Below are 21,857 nucleotides of genomic sequence, written 5' to 3' on the forward strand. Positions count from 1 at the left end.
TCAGGGAAGCTGAGAACTGACAGTTCCAAGAAAAATTGAGAGACACCTGGCTATCCACACCGACCGCCATCACAACTGGTAGGCCTTGGTTGTGCGTCCTTCAAAACTTTAAAACATACTTGTACATATACTTAAATGAATTCTCATATATTACGTAGGATTGACTGGTGTGTGTGTGTGCCCACGCACGCAAGTGATTTAACTTACAAATGTGAATCCAAAGCCATCGTTCTGCAACTTGCAGTTTGAAGTCAGGCAGGTGCTTTCGAAAGCTGTGAGAATGGCCTGATGCATTCCGTTGGACTGCCACGCTTTATGCTACTGGATGCTAAGCCACGTTGCATTCATCCATTTCCTTACTGATGGGAATTTGGAGTGCTCCCAGTTTTTCCCATCACCAACACCCTTGTGCATGGGCTCCTGTACACTACAGGTACCAGCGTGTCTCCGGAAGAAGTACCAGGCAGCGGACTTGCCGGAACATAGAGGAAATACCTATTTTTTTTTCTTCCTTTTTAAGGTCTTCGGCTCAAAGCAAGGACTCTGGAGTCAGATTGATTGGTTTCAATCCTGCCGCTGATCCCCACGAGCCGAATGACCTTGGGCCAGTGGCTGAACCTCTCAGTGCCTGTTTGCTCACCGGTAAGAGGCCAGTAATAGTTGGTACTATAGTTCTAGGAGTGTCACGCTGATGCATTACTATTTATGCCCAGCGCTTAGAAGAGTGCCAGGCACAGAGTCCGTGCTGGCACTAAGTTGCTTTCAATGGATTCTGCCAAATTACCTCCCAAATGGGTCTCTTGCACCACCGCCACAGGCGTTTGCTCCTCACCTCTCCCACCCTCGGAATGGTTAAGCTCTTTGAAGGTTGTCAACCTAGTGTGTGAAACCCGATTAGTGGTTTTAGTTCACATCTCCAGGATCAGCGGTGGCGAGCATCTTTTGGGGTGTAACTGGCCACTGCGATTTCTTCTTCTTTGAATTTGCCTCAGAGAGGGGGAAGGGCTGATGGAGCGAGGCCAACCCCAATCTGTCCGCCAACCCCAGTCTGTCCGCCAAACCTGCCTGCCAATGACGTTTGCTGAGCCACATTTGATGGAGCAGTTGAGACAGAGACCTTACAGAACGAAAATACGATCCCTTTGCTCTCTGGCCGACCCCTGATCACTGACTGCGGGACTCCTGTGCCCATTCTCCTGTTGGGTCGTAAGGCTTGCGGTGGAAGGGAGGCTGGCAAATGCTTTTGGCGCGTGCTAGGCATCCAGTGCCTCCATCTTGACATTTCATCCTCACCACCCCTGGAGCCCGGCGCCCTCACTCCCCGACCCCCTGTATAGATGGGAAACGGAGGCTCAGAGCTGTGACTCTAACCGGAAAGGGGAGGCGGGACAGGAGGAGGCGGGCCAAGAGTCTTGACAGAGGGAAGCACTCCCACCATCCCCTTCAGCAGCCAACTGCTCGGACCGCCCACGGGCTTGAGGGCAAAGCAGAGGCCCTCGACCCCATTGGTTAGGCCTCGAGGGGACAGGCGAACAAGGCGCCCGCTGGTTGGCGGGGGCCGGACCAATGAGGAGGCCGCGTCGCGGGCGTGGGAGGCGCGCTGAAAGTGGCGCGTCGTTTCGTTTGAGACGAGCTCGTGCAGTGCCTGAGGTGGTTGACGCTGCCGTCTGAGCGCCGCCCGCCTCGTCCGCCGTGACCGCGACCGCGACTCGGGCCATCAACAGTCGCCCCGGTTCCGCGGCCGCCTGGGTCGCGACATGAGCTCCCCAGATGAGGTGTCTGTGTGGGGAACGGGTTTCGGCCCAGGGGGCGGGGAGCGGGCCGGCGTCCGCCCGGCCGGCCGCGCAGTTCCGCGGGGACCCGACCGCGGCCCCGAGCCCAGGAAGCCGCCGAGCGGCGGGGACGGGAGCGGCTGCCCGGATCCCAAGAGCTTCCAGTCAGAGTGGGAGATGCTAGAAGCGGGAGGTCCGGTGCTGTGTGGCCGTGAAGGCCGACCTGGCTCCCCGGCTGATGACATGAGGGACCTCCTTGACCTGGCCGAGGAGTCTGCGGCGGGCACCACGCAGCAGCTGTACGACTGGGACACGCTGGGCTTCTGCAGATACCCGTTGGCGGAGCCCTGCGCCTCTTTGGAAGTGTCCGCCGGCCTCGAGGCGGGTCCCGGCGGTCCAGGAGCGACCGCCCAGAGCTGTGGGGAAGCGCCGCCGGCTCTGGCCGGCCCTCTCCACCTCGGTGGGTCCGAAGCGGGTCGGGCCTGGGGGGAGCCTAAGAGAGCCACTAAGCGTAGGTTGAACGTGGCTGCGGATTGCCAGCGCTTCTCCGCGGAAGCCCTGGGCCTGCTGCTATCCGACTCCGAGTCCTCAGATGAGTTCAGTGACACAGAGCTGATGACGGTGAGTACTTACCCCAGAGGAGGAGGCCAGGCCGAGCCCAGCAGACCCGAGGATCCCGGGGACACTCCCAGTCACTCGAATTTCCAAGTCAGGGAGAATTTCCTTCACGTGACAGGCTCTTCCCTGTCCTCGGCTCTGCGAGGACTCTCTTCGGTTGTGGAAAGGCAGGGCGTGGGAGAGCAGGGCATCTCTTCCCCTAAGAAAATGCAGAGCGTGCTCTGGGGGGACGGGAGCAGCAAGCCCAGCTCCCCGGGAGCTGCTGCTGCTGCTGCTGCTACGGCAGGTGGCCTGCTGCAGGTCACTCCTAGGAAGAAGGGGACCCAGGAGAAGAAATCCCTCGGGGGAGCCTCCACACTTGCCCTGGGGAAAAACTTCCCTTCCTGGGGGCAGCGAATCTGGGCACCTCCGCTGGAACCGGCCACCTTCCCCCCAGTCTCTGGTATTCCGCTGCTTGGGAGATCCAAGAGGTATACCTTGGGCCCTTCCGGAACCAAACAGGCCAAGCACACCAGCGCTGGGAAGAAATCCGTGGTCACGTGGACAAGGGAGTCTGAGGCTGTGGCGGGAGAAGATAAGGACCCAAATAGAGACCCAGCCCCAAAGGGCCAAGTGAGTAGGCCAGGCTCCTCCTCTCTCCCCACTCTTCCCCGCCCCCACGGCACCCAGAGCACACGTCTTCACCCATGCTGCCTCTGTCCACCCCTCAGGGGTCGTCATTGGGTGCCCCTCGGTCACTGGGTCATTATGATGCCTGATCGGGCTCCTTTTACTAGGGACAAACAGTAAGGTAGCACTTCGGGTGTGCTGGGCCTGGTTCTCCACCCTTGGCCTGTTTCCAGCGTCCTCTGAGAGACTGGGGCTGGGATGGAAGGGAGGGTTGGTAGCTGAATTGGGTCGGGGGATCCCTTAAAAGCTTCCCCGAAAAGCCTCAGTATTTAGACTCACCAGCTTCCTGAATCCTATCTCCTAGGTGTTCCCCAGACCTTCCTTGCAGGGGCCCTGGGCTTACTCAGTGCCCCACTGTTGTCCCTAGATCACCTCTGCCTGCTGGCCTGGGGCTGACGGAGGGAGAAAGTGCTAATGAGATCAGCCTTTCAATTCCCTTCCCAATTCCCTGCCTCACCCCGGCCCAAATCACACAACACTCTCTCTCTCTCTCTCTCCCTCTCTCTCTCTCTCACACACACACACACACACACAAACACACACAAACACACACACAGACAGACTTCCTTAGTCCAAATCGGTGAAAAATTTTTGTTTCAGCTGCCAGCTCACAGGCCAGGGACATCTTATCCACGCATGCATCGTGGAAAAGCCAGCAGTGGCGAGGTCGACACCAGAGGCCCCCAAGATCCAAGAAACTCAGAGCCCTTGGCCCTGAACCAGGGAGAAGTCATGCCCGGGGGGCCTGCCCCCTCAGGTGAGTGTCGTGGGTTTGATAGGAGGGGAGGGGAGAGGGGTGGAGGGCAGAAACCTCTGGCTCTGTCTCTGTTGGGGGCACAGCCGTTCTCTCAGGCAGCTTCTCCCACAGGAGACGGGGTGCTGGCAGGGCTGGCCTTGAGCCACATCATCCTGTGTGGGGGGTTTGTGCGGCAGGGCTGATCGGTGGCAGTGCCACACACAGCTCCTCCGGGTGTAGATTTACAGGGGAACAGCCTTTTCTGTTAAGTCCTTTTCGCCCACATTGCTCTCCCACGTGCTGGCTGTGGCTGCAGCTCTGGGAGGGGCGAATCCAGAGGCACATAGCTTGGGGACCACAATGCAATGGGGAAATGGCTGCCCCCGGGTAACAGCGGAGGCAGCCCCAGAGAGAAGGTTCGGGCTTCTGGGCAGAGCAGGGGCGGCTGGTCGCCAGCAGAGGGTGGTGCCGCCTCACCTCACCGTAGACCCCACTTGGCCCTTTCCACCTCACTGGGAGCCTGCGAAGCTGGATTGTGTGTCCTTTCCCTCTCAGGTGACTGGGAGCCACTGGACCATCCCCCAAGACCGGAAATGCCGCAGCAGCCACTGGGAATGCCGGGCTGTCTTTGGGTAATGCTTCCTCTGGCTCCTGGAAATGCAGGCCCAAACTCGAGGCTGGGATCTGGGTCCAAGTTCAGCTGACATGTGTGGGGCCACCCCTCCCCTGCCCCCATCACGTACCCCATGGAGGGAGCCCACCTGCTTTCCACTGAGGAGCGCTTGCCATTCTAGCCACCCGGCTTTGGGGTGCAGGGCCCAGTGGAGAGGAGAAGGTGGAGGAGAGAGGAGGCCAGATTATACTAATCATTTCTCTTCCTCCTGTGTCTGCTGGCCTAGTGTCTCGTGCTACAGAGAGAAGTAGACAACCTTAAGAAGAAACTTGGTATGAGGAACCAGGGACGGAGAGCGGTGTCTTAGTTCAGAACCCGGGTGGGCACCTGGGGTGGGGGTGGGCTGCAGGTGCAGTCGGCCTCGCAGGGACCAACATCCCTGTGGCGAGGAGAACCTAGCAGGCCTGGCCCTGGAGCCAGCTGTGCATGTACACCTGGGCGTGTGTACAAGTAGCAAAGTACTGTCTGGACTGCATGCACACTTTGCCAACCAGACCAGTCCTAGGGAATCTCCTTCTGATAGGACTTTGAGAGATGCCTCGTTGATTTTCCCTTGAACTGCTGCTTGGTGTGGCTTCTAAGGTTCTTGTTGGATTGTTTGTTTGTGTGTGTGACGGGATCTGACTGGTTGTGGCATGGCCCACAGCATCAGAGCTGCTGGCACACTTTGTTTCCCTTGAGGAACCAGTTCCACATTCAATTCCGGTGGTGGGGAGTGATCTGGTCCAGAGCTCTCTGCATCGGGTCTGGAGAGGGCTTCAGCTTTCAGGGCTACGCGGTTCCTCACGGGGATAGGGGACGGGCTTCCATATCCCTCTCTCTGGAGTGCCTACTAATGCCTGTCCCTGTTGCAGACACCATGAAGGACATGGCTCTCAAGATCCTGAAACTTTGAAGTGAGTGTTACACACACCGTACCCCTTCCCACAGTCCTGGCTGTTGAGCAGGGCTGGGGGCCGGCCCTGGCTTGAGGCTCTTCCCTGACTCTGCTGTTTTACAGGTTGAGCCCATCGTCTTCCTTCAGGAGGGGCAGCTGGTACCTTTGGAGCCCGGGAGCTGTGGCCAAGCTCGTTCCCTCCTGTTCTGCCTCAGCTAGGGCTTCCTCTACCCTTGTTTTGCCCCCTCCCCAGTTTCACAGCAGTTTCCAAAAAAAGTACCTCTCATATTATGTGTTCTGCCTTCTCTCTGGAGGGGTAGGGGTAGGGTTAGGGGGCCGGGGCGGGGCACTGCTCCACGTCAGAGCCTTTTCCAGAACAGTATCTGTCGCATCCTGTGGTGGGGACTCTGGACCAGCCTCTGCTACCATCCCTGCAGTCAAGTCAGCGGACTGCCCCAGGTCTGGGTCGTCTGTGTGCTCTCCCTGGCCACATTGACACGTCCTCCCTTGCCCCCGAAGGCCCTCTTCTAATTCTCTCCAAACCACCCTCCTCCTTTGGGGTCTGGTTGTTCCCATTCATCTCTGCCATTCCCACTCCCCATCAGCAGGAACTCATGACCCCCTTCAAGAGCTCCACTCTGGAAGCATTCACATCCTCCCTGCCCTCACCAGCTGACCACCCTCCTCCAGCCTGGTCGTCTCTATACCCTTGAGTGGAAATTGGCCCGTCAGGTTCTATGGCAAGTGTGGTTAGTAGGTCTGTGTTCTTGCATGGTCCCTGTCAAATACTCTTCCACCAGCCCCATGACACATTTTCCTGGAAATTATATTTCTGTGTCCCAGCTCAATCTCCCAGACTGCCTCTTTAGGACACACGAGATTGACTCTGAGCTCCATGTTCAATTTCCCCCTCACTAGAAGTTGGGGAGCACTTCCTTCCCTCAGCAGGGACCCAGGGCTGTACTAGCCTGAGACTCAGAGGGACAGATCTGTGTTGGAGTGCGGCGATTCTGCCTGGCACTCTCCCCAAATGACCGGTGTTTTACTACACAAAAGGGGGTATGATGGTAGATAGGACATTCAAGGTTGGTGACTGTGTGTCCCTGTGTGTGAATAAAAGTAATCAGGGATAATCTCCCTTGAGGGAGAAAGATGTGATTCAGGGAGTAAAGAGAGTAGAGGCCAGTCCAGGTTCTGTAAGTCATTGAATGAGCAAAAGCAAGGGTCGGATCTGTTGTGTTCAAGGGTTGTCGTTAAATTCCCAAAGCATAGGCGGGGGAGGATGCAGAAGTCACCAAACCCCACGACAGGGTGTCGGGATGCTCGAAATGTTGGATTCGCTGGAGGAGGCTCTCGATCCTACTCTGTGATCCTATGATGTCTGACAGCTACTGTGGGTGTGGATGGAATGAGATTGGGAAGAGTGGCTCCTCAGAGTAGCTCATCTTAGAATCAGGGGACCCATATATGTGACCACCCAACATGAGCTACCTGGGACAGGGGCAGGGTGGGCGCAGTGAGGATGGGAAGTAAGGAGTGACTGCGCCTGGACAATGGGGAGCACTTGAGTCCACCCTTCCCCCATATTCTCACAGTGACTCGCTCCCAGAGTCCATGGCATGAGCTCAGGTGGACAGACCACATGTGGGATGGGGCAGTCACAGACCTCAGGGTCAGAAAAGGACATTCATGGGATTTAATCCACTCAAACCCCTCCCTGGAGATGGTGGGCTTGATTGGTGCCCAGGCTTCTGGCTGGATTCCTAGGATGTACCCAGTGCCCCCCCCAGTCCAGCCTGTACCAGGCTTATGTTCTAGCCCCTCTTGCTTCGGCACTGCTCCCCACTGAGCTGAGGCCATTACCAATGAGTGTGTGTGCACTTTGAGGAAACAGAGCCAGCGTAGACTTTCGACCTGCCTCTAACCTGTAGAGACAGTCATTCCAGGTCTTGTGTCCCTGCAGACACTCTGGAGAGTGTGAAGCTAAGTACAGGCTGGAGACCACCATCACAGGAACTCGCTTCCCTGTGCACACTATGGAGTGTATGGGACCAGCTCAGTGGTATGGCACCATCCCTTCCGGCCTGAAGCCCTCTGGCTCAGAGCCCATTCCCTCTAGCCTCTAACCACAGTGTGCACACTGGGGGAAAAGTGAAACCAGAAGAGAAATACTGCCCCAAGCCCTCAGGACCCAGCTATATCCCAGACCAATGTGGAGACTGCCATCACACCTGGGAGAAACCCAACTTCCTCAGGGCTCTTAACTCTGGCCCCTCAGGTCCCAACCCCACACCTGAGAGGGCAGTGAGGGCCATTGAGCAGAGAAGCAGCCCCAGCTCACACCTTATTCTGGCTCTAGCCCCTTCAACTCCAGACCTGTTTCCCACCCAGGCAGTGACTGCCACCACGCCCTAAGGGAAGATGCAGCCCATGCTCACTTCATATCTAGCTCTCCCTCCAGAGCCACTGGGCACGTGCAGACTGAACAGGGATGGTCCCACACAAGAACACACCCTCAAGACTGGGATAGATAACTGTCTCACCTAATTTCATAGAGACAGAGAAAGTTTTAAAAAGATGAGTAGACAGGGGAACATGTTTCAAATTAAAGACAAGAAAAAATGCTGAAAAAAACCCTAAGGAAACTGATAAATAATTTAACTGATGAAGAGTTCATAGCAGTAGTAATATGAATGCTAACTGAACTGGGGCAAAGAATAGATGAACAGTGAGAATTTTTAACAAAGAACTAGAAAATATAAAAAGGACAAGTCAGAGCCGAATATAATAACTGAAATTACAAATACACTAGAGGGAATTAACAGCAGATTAGGTGACAGAGAAGAACACATAAGCAGTCTGGAAAGTAGAATAATGGAAATCACTCAATCATAAGTGCAAAAAACAATTTTTTTAATGAGAATAATTTAAGGGAGCTGTGGGACAACATCAAGCATACTCACATTTGCATTATAGGGGTCCCAGAGGAGAAGAGAGAGAGAAAGGGGTTGAAAATGTATTTGATGAAATTATGGCTGAAAACTTCCCTAATCTGAAGAAAGAAACACAGAGGAAGCACAGAGAGTCCCAAACAAAATGAACCCATACACATCCACATCAAGACATATAATTAAAAGGGCAAAAGTTAAAGAGAGAATTCTAAAGGTAGCAAGAGCAAAACAAGAGTCACATACAAGGGAAGTCCCATAAGCCTATCAGCTAATTTTTCTGCATAAACTTTGCATGTCAGAAGGGAGTGGCATGATAAGATTTAAAGTGCTGAGAGGGAAAACCCTACAACCTAGGATACTTTACCCAACAAGGTTATCATTCAGAATTGAAGGAGAGATAAAGGCTTCTCAGACAAGCAAAAATTAAAAGAGTTCATCAATACTAAACCAACCTTACAAGAAGGGTTAAAAGGTCTTCTTGAAGTAAAAAAAAAAAAAAAAACACTGGCTACAACAGGAAATAAGAAATTAAAGGACGGGGAAAATATACTGGTGAAGCAATTATATCATAAAGGCTGGGTATTTACCAGTTAAATAAGCTAGTACAAAGGTTAAAAGACAAAAATTGTAAAATCAACTGTAACTACAATAAACAGTTAAATGATAGACATGGAGATGTGAAATATGACATCAAAAACACAAAATGCTGGGAGGTGAGTAAAAAATGTAGAGCTTTCAGAATGTGTTTGAACATATATGACTATCGGTTGCAATCAAATAGTTATAGGTCAACATAAATGAACTCCATGGTAACCATAAATCAAAGACCTACTATAGATCTACCAAAACTAGAGAGAAAGGAACACAAACATAACACTGAAGAAAATCATCAAACCACAAGAGAGACACTAAAAGAAGAAAGCATCCTCCTGACTTCAAACTGCAAGTTGCAGAACGATGGCCTCAGATACACATTAGTAAATGTTTTTAAATCCCAAATGAATCCTACCTAATATTTGATAACCTTTGGGTGTATGTTTCAATGTCTGAAAGACAGTTTTCACTAGAGGTTAAAGTTGTGGGATAGCTTCTAACAGGACCCAATAGGTTTATACAACAAATTTATGACCTTGGATCTCCCCAGATTGGTTAGGAAGGTGTACAATTGGTTTCCTTTAGGCTCAATGTCACCTACAGGTAGCCTTGAAAACAGCCGCTGTCATCCTGCTTTCAATGTGGGCATGTTGGGTTCAATCAGTTTTCCAATGGTATGATTATTTGGCTGCAATATTTATTCCCACACTTGGAATAGAAGATATCATTACTCATATAGAGGCTTTAACAAAATTCACCCAGCAAGCCTTAAATGATAGTAACCAAGCCGTGTGTTTGCTCAGTTCAGAAATTTCCATGATGAGAAAAGCAGTCCTACAGAATTGCATGGCCCTCAATATTCTAACAGCTTCCCAAGGGGGAGCTTATGCTGTAATACATAGTGAACGTTTTGTTTTTATACCTGATGAGTCTTCTAATGCAACCCCCGCTTATGATGCGTATGAAAAATTGGATTTCCACTCTGAATGATCATCTTCCCAGTTTAAGGGAAATGCTAGGAAAATGGTATGGTTCAAGAGGATATTGGCTTAAATCTTTACTAATGATATTGTTGCTCCTATTTCCAACTTTGATTACAGTTTGTGTAACTTATAAAGTTTTAGTTTCTTGTTTTTTGCACTGTGTATCACCTGCTCCTACTAAGATAATGATATCTAAACAACTGGAAACTATTGATCACATCTATAGTTCTCTATAAAATAATGGACATGCACAATGCACATGCAAGGTAAAATTGGTGCAAGTCCTATTGGACAACTTGGAATTGGCCGTTAGTCCTTGCCAGACATCTTACTAGTACCACCCCCTAAAAGGAAAGAAAGAACCGGGCTATTAGGACCCAGCATCGAGGGACATGATGGACCCAAGGCACGTAAAGAACCACCCTAGCATTTAGGGACCAAATACTTGATCACCTAATGCTTTCTATTGAAAGATTAATGATCAAAAGTGGAATTACTGAAATAAAATTATTTTCAGGCAGGACAAGAAACATTTTAAACATAAAATTCTCTCTCTGCCCATTTGAGCCACTACACCCTCCCCTTTAGTGTGATTTGTGCATCACATTATACATTAACTAGATCCCCTTAAAAGATACAGGAATGCCCACACACCAAAAAAAAGAAAAGAAAAGAAAGAAAGAAAGAAAGAAAGAAAGAAAGAAAGAAAGAAAGAAAAAGAAAGAAAGTAAAGAAAAAGAGAAGAAAAAGAAATTTCCTCCTGGAATCAGCGAGGTAACTCCTTAAGAGGTAACTTTCCTTTCTCAATCCTGTAATGCCTCATTAATACCCACTACTCGCCTTGTTGGACTATGTAAACTATTAATATGCTACTTTGTCTCAAAAACTTATATCACGGTTTTACCTCCAATGGGTGGAACAGTCCTCAGAGTTTTCTGAAGATTGTCTCCCAGGTTATAGTCCTCAGGTTGGCTCAAATAAAAATTTCCATTTTTCTTCGATTGACTCTTGATTAATTTTTTTGGACAACACAATGAAACCAAAAGATGGTTTTTTAAAAAGATAACAAATCACAAACCTTAGGCAGACAGACCAAGAAAAAAAAAAAGATTCCTAAGGAATCACTAAAATCAGGGCTGAAAAGGGAGACATCACCATTGAGCCTATTGAATTTAAAAAAACATAAGAAAATAGTATGAAAAATTTTATACCAACAAATTAGACACATATATGCAATGAAAACATTTGTAGAGAGACACAAACTTCAAAACAGACTCAATAATAGACAATCAATTAAATTAATAATTAAAAATATTCCCACAATGATGCTCCTGTCCAGATGGCATCACTGCTGAATGCTATCAAACATTTCAGATGGAAATAATAGCAACACTCCAGAAATTCTTCCAGAAAATAGAAGAGGAATGAATACTTTCAAAATAGCTCTAGTAGGCCAATATTACTGTAGTGTGAGCCTCTGACAGTTTTTTTTTTCTTAATTGTAATGCAAGTGCCTGACATTAAGCTTTTGATTGCTGAGGCACCACTTCAAAGACAGCTATATCAAAAAGAACAAATTGCCAGCTACACGACTAGGTAAAGAGCCAGGCCACCACACCCCTGAAGTTTCCTTTGTTTTAGAGATCTCTGATTGACTTAGATAACTGACCCTTTGGCTGCTTGTTTTTCCCTTCTTGTGCTTTAATTCCCATTCTGTGTTAAGTTCATCGATAAAGAGTGAATCTGAGAAACCCTAGGCCCCTCACTCTTGACCCCGATACATACATAACCCCAGGTCCCAGCTCTCTTTCTCCACCCACAACCTTTCTGTGTGGTCCAAGGCATGCCATGTACCCTCCATGACTTATGAGTAATAAACTTCGTCCTTACAAAGTCTCCTAAAGGTTATTGCTGAGGTGCCTCTTGCAATTATAATAAGAACCACAAGGGCTAGTTCAACCACAACATTGGTTCTGAAAGGGGAAATATCTGTGGGGGCTCGCCTTGGAGTACAGGTAAGTGCCTCCAGGTATTTCTAGCTGACAGTATCACTGTCGATTGGCTGAGACCAGCACAATTACCCTGATGCCCAAAACACACAAAGACATCCAAAATAAAGAAAATTGCATACCAATCTTTCTCATGAATATAGATGAAATAACCCTCAAGAAAATATTAACAAACGGAATTCAGAAACATATAAAAAGGATTATATACCATAACCAAGTGGGATTTATTCTAGAAATACAAGGTTGGTTTAACATCTAAAAATCAATTTATGTAACACACTATTTTAAAAGAAGAAAGCACTGAAACATTATCATATTAACTGACACAGAAAGAGCATGTGACAAAATTCCACCACCTTTCATGATAAAAACAATTTAAAAAAACTAGGAATAGAAAGAAATTTCTTCAGCATCATAAAGGATATCTATGAAAAACCTACAGCTAACATCATATTCAGTAGTGAAAGACTGCATACCTTTTCCCTAAAGTCAGCAACAAAGACATGCTCACTACTTTTATTCATTATTGCACTGGAAGTTTGAGCCAGTTCAAACAGGGAAGAAGAAGAACTAAAAGTCATCCAGATAGGAAATAAAAAGGGAGTCTTTTTTTATTCTCAGATGACATGATTTCATATGCAGACAATCCTAAGGAATCCACAAAAACGGATCTAACGGTAGAACTAATAAAGAAGTTCAACAGATCACAGAATACAAGAGTAATACATAAAACAAATTTTATTGCTATATACATGTAGCAAATAATCCAAAAATGAAATCAAGGAACACTTAATTCTAGCTACAATAGCATCAAAAAGAATTAAATGCTTAGGCATATATTTAACAAACCAAATGTAATACTTATGCACTGAGAAACACAAATTGATGTTTGTTGAGAGAAATTAAAGATGATCTAAATAAATGGAAAGGCATTGCATGTTCATGGTTGTAAGACTCAATATTTATATGGTAATTCTCCCCAAACTGACATATAGATTCAATTCAATCTCTATCGAAATTTCAGCAGGCTTTCTTTGTAGAAACTCACAGGCTGATCCAGAAAATTCATATGGAAATGAAAAACAAAACAAAACAGAATATCCAAAACTACTTCAAAAAAGAACAAACTTGGAAGATTCCACCTTCTGATTTCAAAACTTACGATAAAAATAAAGGTAATCAAGTTAGTGTGATACCGACATAGAGATAGATCACTGGAACAGAATCGAGAGGTTAGAAATAACGAACTCTCCTTATATTTATGGTCAATGATTTTCAATTCAATGGGGAAAGGATAGTCTTTTCAACATATGGTGCTGGCACAACTGGATATCATGCAAAACTACAAACTTCGAGCCTTACTTCACAGCACACACAAAACTTAATGCAAAATGGACCAGAGACTTAAAAGTAAAACCTACAACTATAAATCTGTTAAAAGAAACCCTAGGAGAAAAATATTTGTACGCATGAGCTAGGCGATGATTTCTTAGATACAACACCAAAAGCATGATCCACAAAAGAAAAACTTGATAAATTGGACTTCGTCAAAATTTAAAACATTTATGCTTCAGAAGGCACTATTCAGAAAATGAAAAGACAAGGTACAGACTGGGAGAAAATATTTGAAAGTCACAGATCTAACAAAGAACTTGTATGCAGAATAAAGAATAAGAATAATAAATAAATAAGAAAATGACCCCATTAAAAAATTGGGTAAAAGATTTGTATAGACATTTAACCAAAGAAGGTATAGAAATGGTTAATAAGCATATGAAAGGATGTTCACAGCCACTAGTCAGTAGGGAAATATAAATCAAAACCATAATGAGATACCATGTTGCCAAAACAATAGGATGGCTATAATCCAAAATACAGATAATAACAAATATTTGGATTTGGAGAAATTTGAATCCTCATACACTTCTGGTGATAATGTAAAATAGTTGAATCTTTTTGGAAAATATTCTGGTGTTTTCTTAAAAAGTTAAACATAGAGTTACCATATGATCCAGAATGTCCATTCCTAGGGATCTACCGAAGAGAACTGAAAACATATGTTCACACAAAAACTCATGAACTCAAAATGTATATGAATATGCTTAACAGCATTGAGTTTGGGAATATTATCCATAACATTCCCAAACTAAACACAACCCAAATGCCCATAAACTGATGAATGTATAAATAGAATGTGGTATACCCATACCATGGAATATTATTTGGCAATACAAATAACTGAAGTACTGATACATGCTACAACATGGGTGAACCTCGAAAACATTACATTAAGTGAAAGAAGCCAGACAACATGTACTATATATTGTGTGATTCCATTTATACAAAATTTCCTAAATAGGCAAATCATAGAGACAGAAAGTAGTTTATTACTTGCCTATAGGGCTGGGGGTGGGTTGGGGGGTTCGGGGTGTTGGGTAAGGGATACAAGGCGTCTTCTTGGGCTAACAAAAATATCCTAAAATTGATTGTGACAGATGCACAACTGTGAATATACGAAAAGCCATTGAATAAGGCATTTTATTTCTTAATTCATTTTTATTGCAAAAACACAGACTAGGAAACCTACCTTATTAACAATTTTTTAGTGTACAGTGTGGTTAACTATATGAACATTGTTGCAATCAGATCTCCGGAATTCTTCATCTTGCATGACTGCAAATCTATACTCATGGAACAACAACTCCCCGTTTCCCCCTCACCCAAACCTTTGGCAACCAGGATTCTACTTTCTGCTTCTAAGAGTTTGACTACTTTAGGTACCCCATATAAGTGGAAACATGCTGTATTTGTCCTTTGTGAGTGGCTTGCTTCACTTAGTATAATATCCTCAAAGTTCATCCATACTACAGCATATAGCAAGATTTCCTTCTTTTTAAAGGCTGAATAATATTCGGTTATATGTATACATTATATATACCACCTTTTATCTATTCACCTGTTGATAGATATTTAGGTTGTCCTCACCCCTTGGCTATTGTGAATAGTGGTACAGTGAACATGGGAGTGCAATAATCTATGCAAGATCCTGATTTCAATTATTTTGTAATGTAAATGTAAATGTAAATATACGGAAGTGAGAATGCTGGATCATATGGGAGTTCTATTTTTATTTTTTTAGGAACTTCCATACTGTTTTCCATGGCGGGTGCACAATTTTACACTCCCACCAGCAATGCACAAGGAATTCATTTTCTTCACTACCTTGCCAACACTTGCTATTTTGAGTTGTTTTTTTTTTTTAATACTGGCCATGTTAGCAGTTGTGAGGTGATAACTCATTGTGGTTTTGAATTGCATTTCCCTGTTGACTAGTGATGTTGAGCATTTTTCATATACCTGTAGTCCATTTATGTGTCTTCTTTGGAGAAATATCTAATCAATTCCTTTGTCCATTTTTAAATTGTGTTATTTGGGTTTTGTCTGTTTCTTTGTTTTTGAAAGCATAAGCCACAGACTGGGAAACAATATTTGCAAAGCACACATGATAAAAAACTTGTATCCGAAAGAGATAAAGAACATTCGATATTCAGTAATGAGAAATCAAACAACACAATAAACAATGAGCAAAAAAAAAAAAATCGAACTGACATTGTGCTTACTGGATGGTCAGTAAGCTACTGAGAAGATGTTTCACCTCATTAGTCATTAGGGACATAACTAAAGCCAGAATGAAATACGACAACATAGCTATAAACATGCCTGAAATAAAAACAAAATACAGACAATACCAAGTGCTAGACAGACTGAGGAACAGCTAGAACTCTCCTGCATTGCTGGTGAGAATGCAAAAAATGGTATAGACTCTCTGGAAACAGTTAAAAATACACTAACGATTCAATCCAGCAAGTTAACTCCTAGATATTTACCCAAGAGAAATGAAAACTTATATTCACAAAAAATCTGTATGCAAATGTTCACAGCACTTTTCTTAGATGCTTGGGCGACTGCACACTGGCACCGGACACAGACATATCTAGGACTACTGGACACTGTTTCTGAGCTGACACTGATCCCGGAAGCCCAAAGTGTCATGATGGGGCCCCATTAGAGTGGGGCTTATGAGGTTCTGGCAGTAAAAGGAGTTGGGGATAGAGATCAGTTCACGGTGAGCTGACTGGGTCCCTGGACAAACATAGTGGTCATTTCTCCAGTCCCCAAGCTGATAATTCTAAGTGATACACTTGGCAGTTGGAGCAATGACCTACACGTTGGGTCATTGGTCTGTGGAGTAAGAGCTATCATGGTGGGGAAGGCCAAAAGGAACCTCTGCCACTGGCTCCCACCCCGGGCCAAGAGAGTACATCAAAGCCAGTATTGGATCCTGGTGAGCATAACGGGGTAAAGCAGAGATTAGTGACATCATTGGAGACGTATGGGATGTATGGGAAGAGGAGGTAGGAAAGCCACAGGGACAAAGAGAGTGGAGAAGGTGAGAAGTTCCGGGAGTCCCTCTATGGGGGAGGGAGGAAGGGAATGGAAATGGTGAGAGGGAAGATGGAGGCTTCCACTGGATCCACTGGTAATGTTTCATAGGATGCTGGTGGATGCAGGAGATTTTGCTATATCCTTCCTTATCCATTTTAACATATTTGAAATAGCACACCATGCCTTAAAAAGTCACTGGGAGAAGTGGAAGAGGGCGGTATCCACAAACAGGCAGGCACCATCGGGGGCAGGCTCGAGGAGGAGGATTGCAGATTTACAGTGCACCCAGTCTCCCCTGCTCTGTAACTTCTCCAGCATGGCCAGCTTCTCAGGTGCAGAAACTCAGGCCCAGAAAACTGGGCCTTTGAGTTCCACAGGCAACAGCGGTTCAGACACGCCAGGACTCTCCAGGAGGTCAGCCAGAGCAGGATGCAGGAGAGAGAGGTGACTGAAGACAGAGGAGTATGAACGGGAAGGAGCAGAAGGAAGGTATGGGAGGAATGGAGGGGTGTCAGAGTAGGAGTTGGGTGGCAGACAAGGGAAATTCTAACACCCATGGGCCATAGAGAAACCAAGGGAGGCACCACTCCCCAGACATCAGTACTGCTCAGCTCAGGGAAGCTGAGAACTGACAGTTCCAAGAAAAATTGAGAGACACCTGGCTATCCACACCGACCGCCATCACAACTGGTAGGCCTTGGTTGTGCGTCCTTCAAAACTTTAAAACATACTTGTACAGATACTTAAATGAATTCTCATATATTACGTAGGATTGACTGGTGTGTGTGTGTGCCCACGCACGCAAGTGATTTAACTTACAAATGTGAATCCAAAGCCATCGTTCTGCAACTTGCAGTTTGAAGTCAGGCAGGTGCTTTCGAAAGCTGTGAGAATGGCCTGATGCATTCCGTTGGACTGCCACGCTTTATGCTACTGGATGCTAAGCCACGTTGCATTCATCCATTTCCTTACTGATGGGAATTTGGAGTGCTCCCAGTTTTTCCCATCACCAACACCCTTGTGCATGGGCTCCTGTACACTACAGGTACCAGCGTGTCTCCGGAAGAAGTACCAGGCAGCGGACTTGCCGGAACATAGAGGAAATACCTATTTTTTTTTCTTCCTTTTTAAGGTCTTCGGCTCAAAGCAAGGACTCTGGAGTCAGATTGATTGGTTTCAATCCTGCCGCTGATCCCCACGAGCCGAATGACCTTGGGCCAGTGGCTGAACCTCTCAGTGCCTGTTTGCTCACCGGTAAGAGGCCAGTAATAGTTGGTACTATAGTTCTAGGAGTGTCACGCTGATGCATTACTATTTATGCCCAGCGCTTAGAAGAGTGCCAGGCACAGAGTCCGTGCTGGCACTAAGTTGCTTTCAATGGATTCTGCCAAATTACCTCCCAAATGGGTCTCTTGCACCACCGCCACAGGCGTTTGCTCCTCACCTCTCCCACCCTCGGAATGGTTAAGCTCTTTGAAGGTTGTCAACCTAGTGTGTGAAACCCGATTCGTGGTTTTAGTTCACATCTCCAGGATCAGCGGTGGCGAGCATCTTTTGGGGTGTAACTGGCCACTGCGATTTCTTCTTCTTTGAATTTGCCTCAGAGAGGGGGAAGGGCTGATGCAGCGAGGCCAACCCCAATCTGTCCGCCAACCCCAGTCTGTCCGCCAAACCTGCCTGCCAATGACGTTTGCTGAGCCACATTTGATGGAGCAGTTGAGACAGAGACCTTACAGAACGAAAATACGATCCCTTTGCTCTCTGGCCGACCCCTGATCACTGACTGCGGGACTCCATTCTCCTGTTGGGTCGTAAGGCTTGCGGTGGAAGGGAGGCTGGCAAATGCTTTTGGCGCGTGCTAGGCATCCAGTGCCTCCATCTTGACATTTCATCCTCACCACCCCTGGAGCCCGGCGCCCTCACTCCCCGACCCCCTGTATAGATGGGAAACGGAGGCTCAGAGCAGTGACTCTAACCGGAAAGGGGAGGCGGGCCGAGAGACTTGACAGAGGGAAGCACTCCCCCCATCCCCTTCAGCAGCCAACTGCTCGGACCGCCCACGGGCTTGAGGGCAAAGCAGAGGCCCTCGACCCCATTGGTTAGGCCTCGAGGGGACAGGCGAACAAGGCGCCCGCTGGTTGGCGGGGGCCGGACCAATGAGGAGGCCGCGTCGCGGGCGTGGGAGGCGCGCTGAAAGTGGCGCGTCGTTTCGTTTGAGACGAGCTCGTGCAGCGCCTGAGGTGGTTGACGCTGCCGTCTGAGCGCCGCCCGCCTCGTCCGCCGTGACCGCGACCGCGACTCGGGCCATCAACAGTCGCCCCGGTTCCGCGGCCGCCTGGGTCGCGACATGAGCTCCCCAGATGAGGTGTCTGTGTGGGGAACGGGTTTCGGCCCAGGGGGCGGGGAGCGGGCCGGCGTCCGCCCGGCCGGCCGCGCAGTTCCGCGGGGACCCGACCGCGGCCCCGAGCCCAGGAAGCCGCCGAGCGGCGGGGACGGGAGCGGCTGCCCGGATCCCAAGAGCTTCCAGTCAGAGTGGGAGATGCTAGAAGCGGGAGGTCCGGTGCTGTGTGGCCGTGAAGGCCGACCTGGCTCCCCGGCTGATGACATGAGGGACCTCCTTGACCTGGCCGAGGAGTCTGCAGCGGGCACCACGCAGCAGCTGTACGACTGGGACATGCTGGGCTTCTGCAGATACCCGTTGGCGGAGCCCTGCGCCTCTTTGGAAGTGTCCGCCGGCCTCGAGGCGGGTCCCGGCGGTCCAGGAGCGACCGCCCAGAGCTGTGGGGAAGCGCCGCCGGCTCTGGCCGGCCCTCTCCACCTCGGTGGGTCCGAAGCGGGTCGGGCCTGGGGGGAGCCTAAGAGAGCCACTAAGCGTAGGTTGAACGTGGCTGCGGATTGCCAGCGCTTCTCCGCGGAAGCCCTGGGCCTGCTGCTATCCGACTCCGAGTCCTCAGATGAGTTCAGTGACACAGAGCTGATGACGGTGAGTACTTACCCCAGAGGAGGAGGCCAGGCCGAGCCCAGCAGACCCGAGGATCCCGGGGACACTCCCAGTCACTCGAATTTCCAAGTCAGGGAGAATTTCCTTCACGTGACAGGCTCTTCCCTGTCCTCGGCTCTGCGAGGACTCTCTTCGGTTGTGGAAAGGCAGGGCGTGGGAGAGCAGGGCATCTCTTCCCCTAAGAAAATGCAGAGCGTGCTCTGGGGGGACGGGAGCAGCAAGCCCAGCTCCCCGGGAGCTGCTGCTGCTGCTGCTGCTACGGCAGGTGGCCTGCTGCAGGTCACTCCTAGGAAGAAGGGGACCCAGGAGAAGAAATCCCTCGGGGGAACCTCCACACTTGCCCTGGGGAAAAACTTCCCTTCCTGGGGGCAGCGAATCTGGGCACCTCCGCTGGAACCGGCCACCTTCCCCCCAGTCTCTGGTATTCCGCTGCTTGGGAGATCCAAGAGGTATACCTTGGGCCCTTCTGGAACCAAACAGGCCAAGCACACCAGCGCTGGGAAGAAATCCGTGGTCACGTGGACAAGGGAGTCTGAGGCTGTGGCGGGAGAAGATAAGGACCCAAATAGAGACCCAGCCCCAAAGGGCCAAGTGAGTAGGCCAGGCTCCTCCTCTCTCCCCACTCTTCCCCGCCCCCACCGCACCCAGAGCACACGTCTTCACCCATGCTGCCTCTGTCCACCCCTCAGGGGTCGTCATTGGGTGCCCCTCGGTCACTGGGTCATTATGATGCCTGATCGGGCTCCTTTTACTAGGGACAAACAGTAAGGTAGCACTTCGGGTGTGCTGGGCCTGGTTCTCCACCCTTGGCCTGTTTCCAGCGTCCTCTGAGAGACTGGGGCTGGGATGGAAGGGAGGGTTGGTAGCTGAATTGGGTCGGGGGATCCCTTAAAAGCTTCCCCGAAAAGCCTCAGTATTTAGACTCACCAGCTTCCTGAATCCTATCTCCTAGGTGTTCCCCAGACCTTCCTTGCAGGGGCCTTGGGCTTACTCAGTGCCCCACTGTTGTCCCTAGATCACCTCTGCCTGCTGGCCTGGGGCTGACGGAGGGAGAAAGTGCTAATGAGATCAGCCTTTCAATTCCCTTCCCAATTCCCTGCCTCACCCCGGCCCAAATCACACAACACTCTCTCTCTCTCTCTCTCTCTCTCTCTCTCTCTCTCTCTCTCTCTCACACACACACACACACACACACACACACACACACAAACACACACACAGACAGACTTCCTTAGTCCAAATCGGTGAAAAAATTTTGTTTCAGCTGCCAGCTCACAGGCCAGGGACATCTTATCCACGCATGCATCGTGGAAAAGCCAGCAGTGGCGAGGTCGACACCAGAGGCCCCCAAGATCCAAGAAACTCAGAGCCCTTGGCCCTGAACCAGGGAGAAGTCATGCCCGGGGGGCCTGCCCCCTCAGGTGAGTGTCGTGGGTTTGATAGGAGGGGAGGGGAGAGGGGTGGAGGGCAGAAACCTCTGGCTCTGTCTCTGTTGGGGGCACAGCCGTTCTCTCAGGCAGCTTCTCCCACAGGAGACGGGGTGCTGGCAGGGCTGGCCTTGAGCCACATCATCCTGTGTGGGGGGTTTGTGCGGCAGGGCTGATCGGTGGCAGTGCCACACACAGCTCCTCCGGGTGTAGATTTACAGGGGAACAACCTTTTCTGTTAAGTCCTTTTCGCCCACATTGCTCTCCCACGTGCTGGCTGTGGCTGCAGCTCTGGGAGGGGCGAATCCAGAGGCACATAGCTTGGGGACCACAATGCAATGGGGAAATGGCTGCCCCCGGGTAACAGCGGAGGCAGCCCCAGAGAGAAGGTTTGGGCTTCTGGGCAGAGCAGGGGCGGCTGGTCGCCAGCAGAGGGTGGTGCCGCCTCACCTCACCGTAGACCCCACTTGGCCCTTTCCACCTCACTGGGAGCCTGCGAAGCTGGATTGTGTGTCCTTTCCCTCTCAGGTGACTGGGAGCCACTGGACCATCCCCCAAGACCGGAAATGCCGCAGCAGCCACTGGGAATGCCGGGCTGTCTTTGGGTAATGCTTCCTCTGGCTCCTGGAAATGCAGGCCCAAACTCGAGGCTGGGATCTGGGTCCAAGTTCAGCTGACATGTGTGGGGCCACCCCTCCCCTGCCCCCATCACGTACCCCATGGAGGGAGCCCACCTGCTTTCCACTGAGGAGCGCTTGCCATTCTAGCCACCCGGCTTTGGGGTGCAGGGCCCAGTGGAGAGGAGAAGGTGGAGGAGAGAGGAGGCCAGATTATACTAATCATTTCTCTTCCTCCTGTGTCTGCTGGCCTAGTGTCTCGTGCTACAGAGAGAAGTAGACAACCTTAAGAAGAAACTTGGTATGAGGAACCAGGGACGGAGAGCGGTGTCTTAGTTCAGAACCCGGTTGGGCACCTGGGGTGGGGGTGGGCTGCAGGTGCAGTCGGCCTCGCAGGGACCAACATCCCTGTGGCAAGGAGAACCTAGTAGGCCTGGCCCTGGAGCCAGCTGTGCATGTACAACTGGGCGTGTGTACAAGTAGC

The 21,857-nt window shown here is 49.3% G+C and overlaps 2 protein-coding genes across 2 annotated transcripts; both read left to right on the forward strand.

Moving 5' to 3' along the window:
* Positions 1-1,757: 1,757 nt before the first annotated feature.
* On the forward strand, positions 1,758-3,148 carry LOC308609360 (uncharacterized protein CXorf49 homolog; the record flags this gene model as incomplete). The annotated part of the gene is made up of 2 exons (XM_081223038.1): positions 1,758-3,002; positions 3,101-3,148. 2 exons carry the CDS (start codon positions 1,758-1,760, stop codon positions 3,146-3,148), a joined length of 1,293 nt encoding a protein of 430 aa, XP_081079164.1.
* Positions 3,149-18,675: 15,527 nt separating this feature from the next.
* On the forward strand, positions 18,676-20,932 carry LOC308608832 (uncharacterized protein CXorf49 homolog; the record flags this gene model as incomplete). Its single annotated transcript, XM_081222166.1, has 3 exons — positions 18,676-19,920; positions 20,594-20,750; positions 20,862-20,932. 3 exons carry the CDS (start codon positions 18,676-18,678, stop codon positions 20,930-20,932), a joined length of 1,473 nt encoding a protein of 490 aa, XP_081078292.1.
* Between the last annotated feature and the right edge of the window lie 925 nt (positions 20,933-21,857).

Source organism: Mesoplodon bidens (genome assembly GCF_964165515.1).
Source record: "Mesoplodon bidens genome assembly, chromosome: X".
Classification (NCBI taxonomy): Eukaryota; Metazoa; Chordata; class Mammalia; order Artiodactyla; family Ziphiidae; genus Mesoplodon; species Mesoplodon bidens.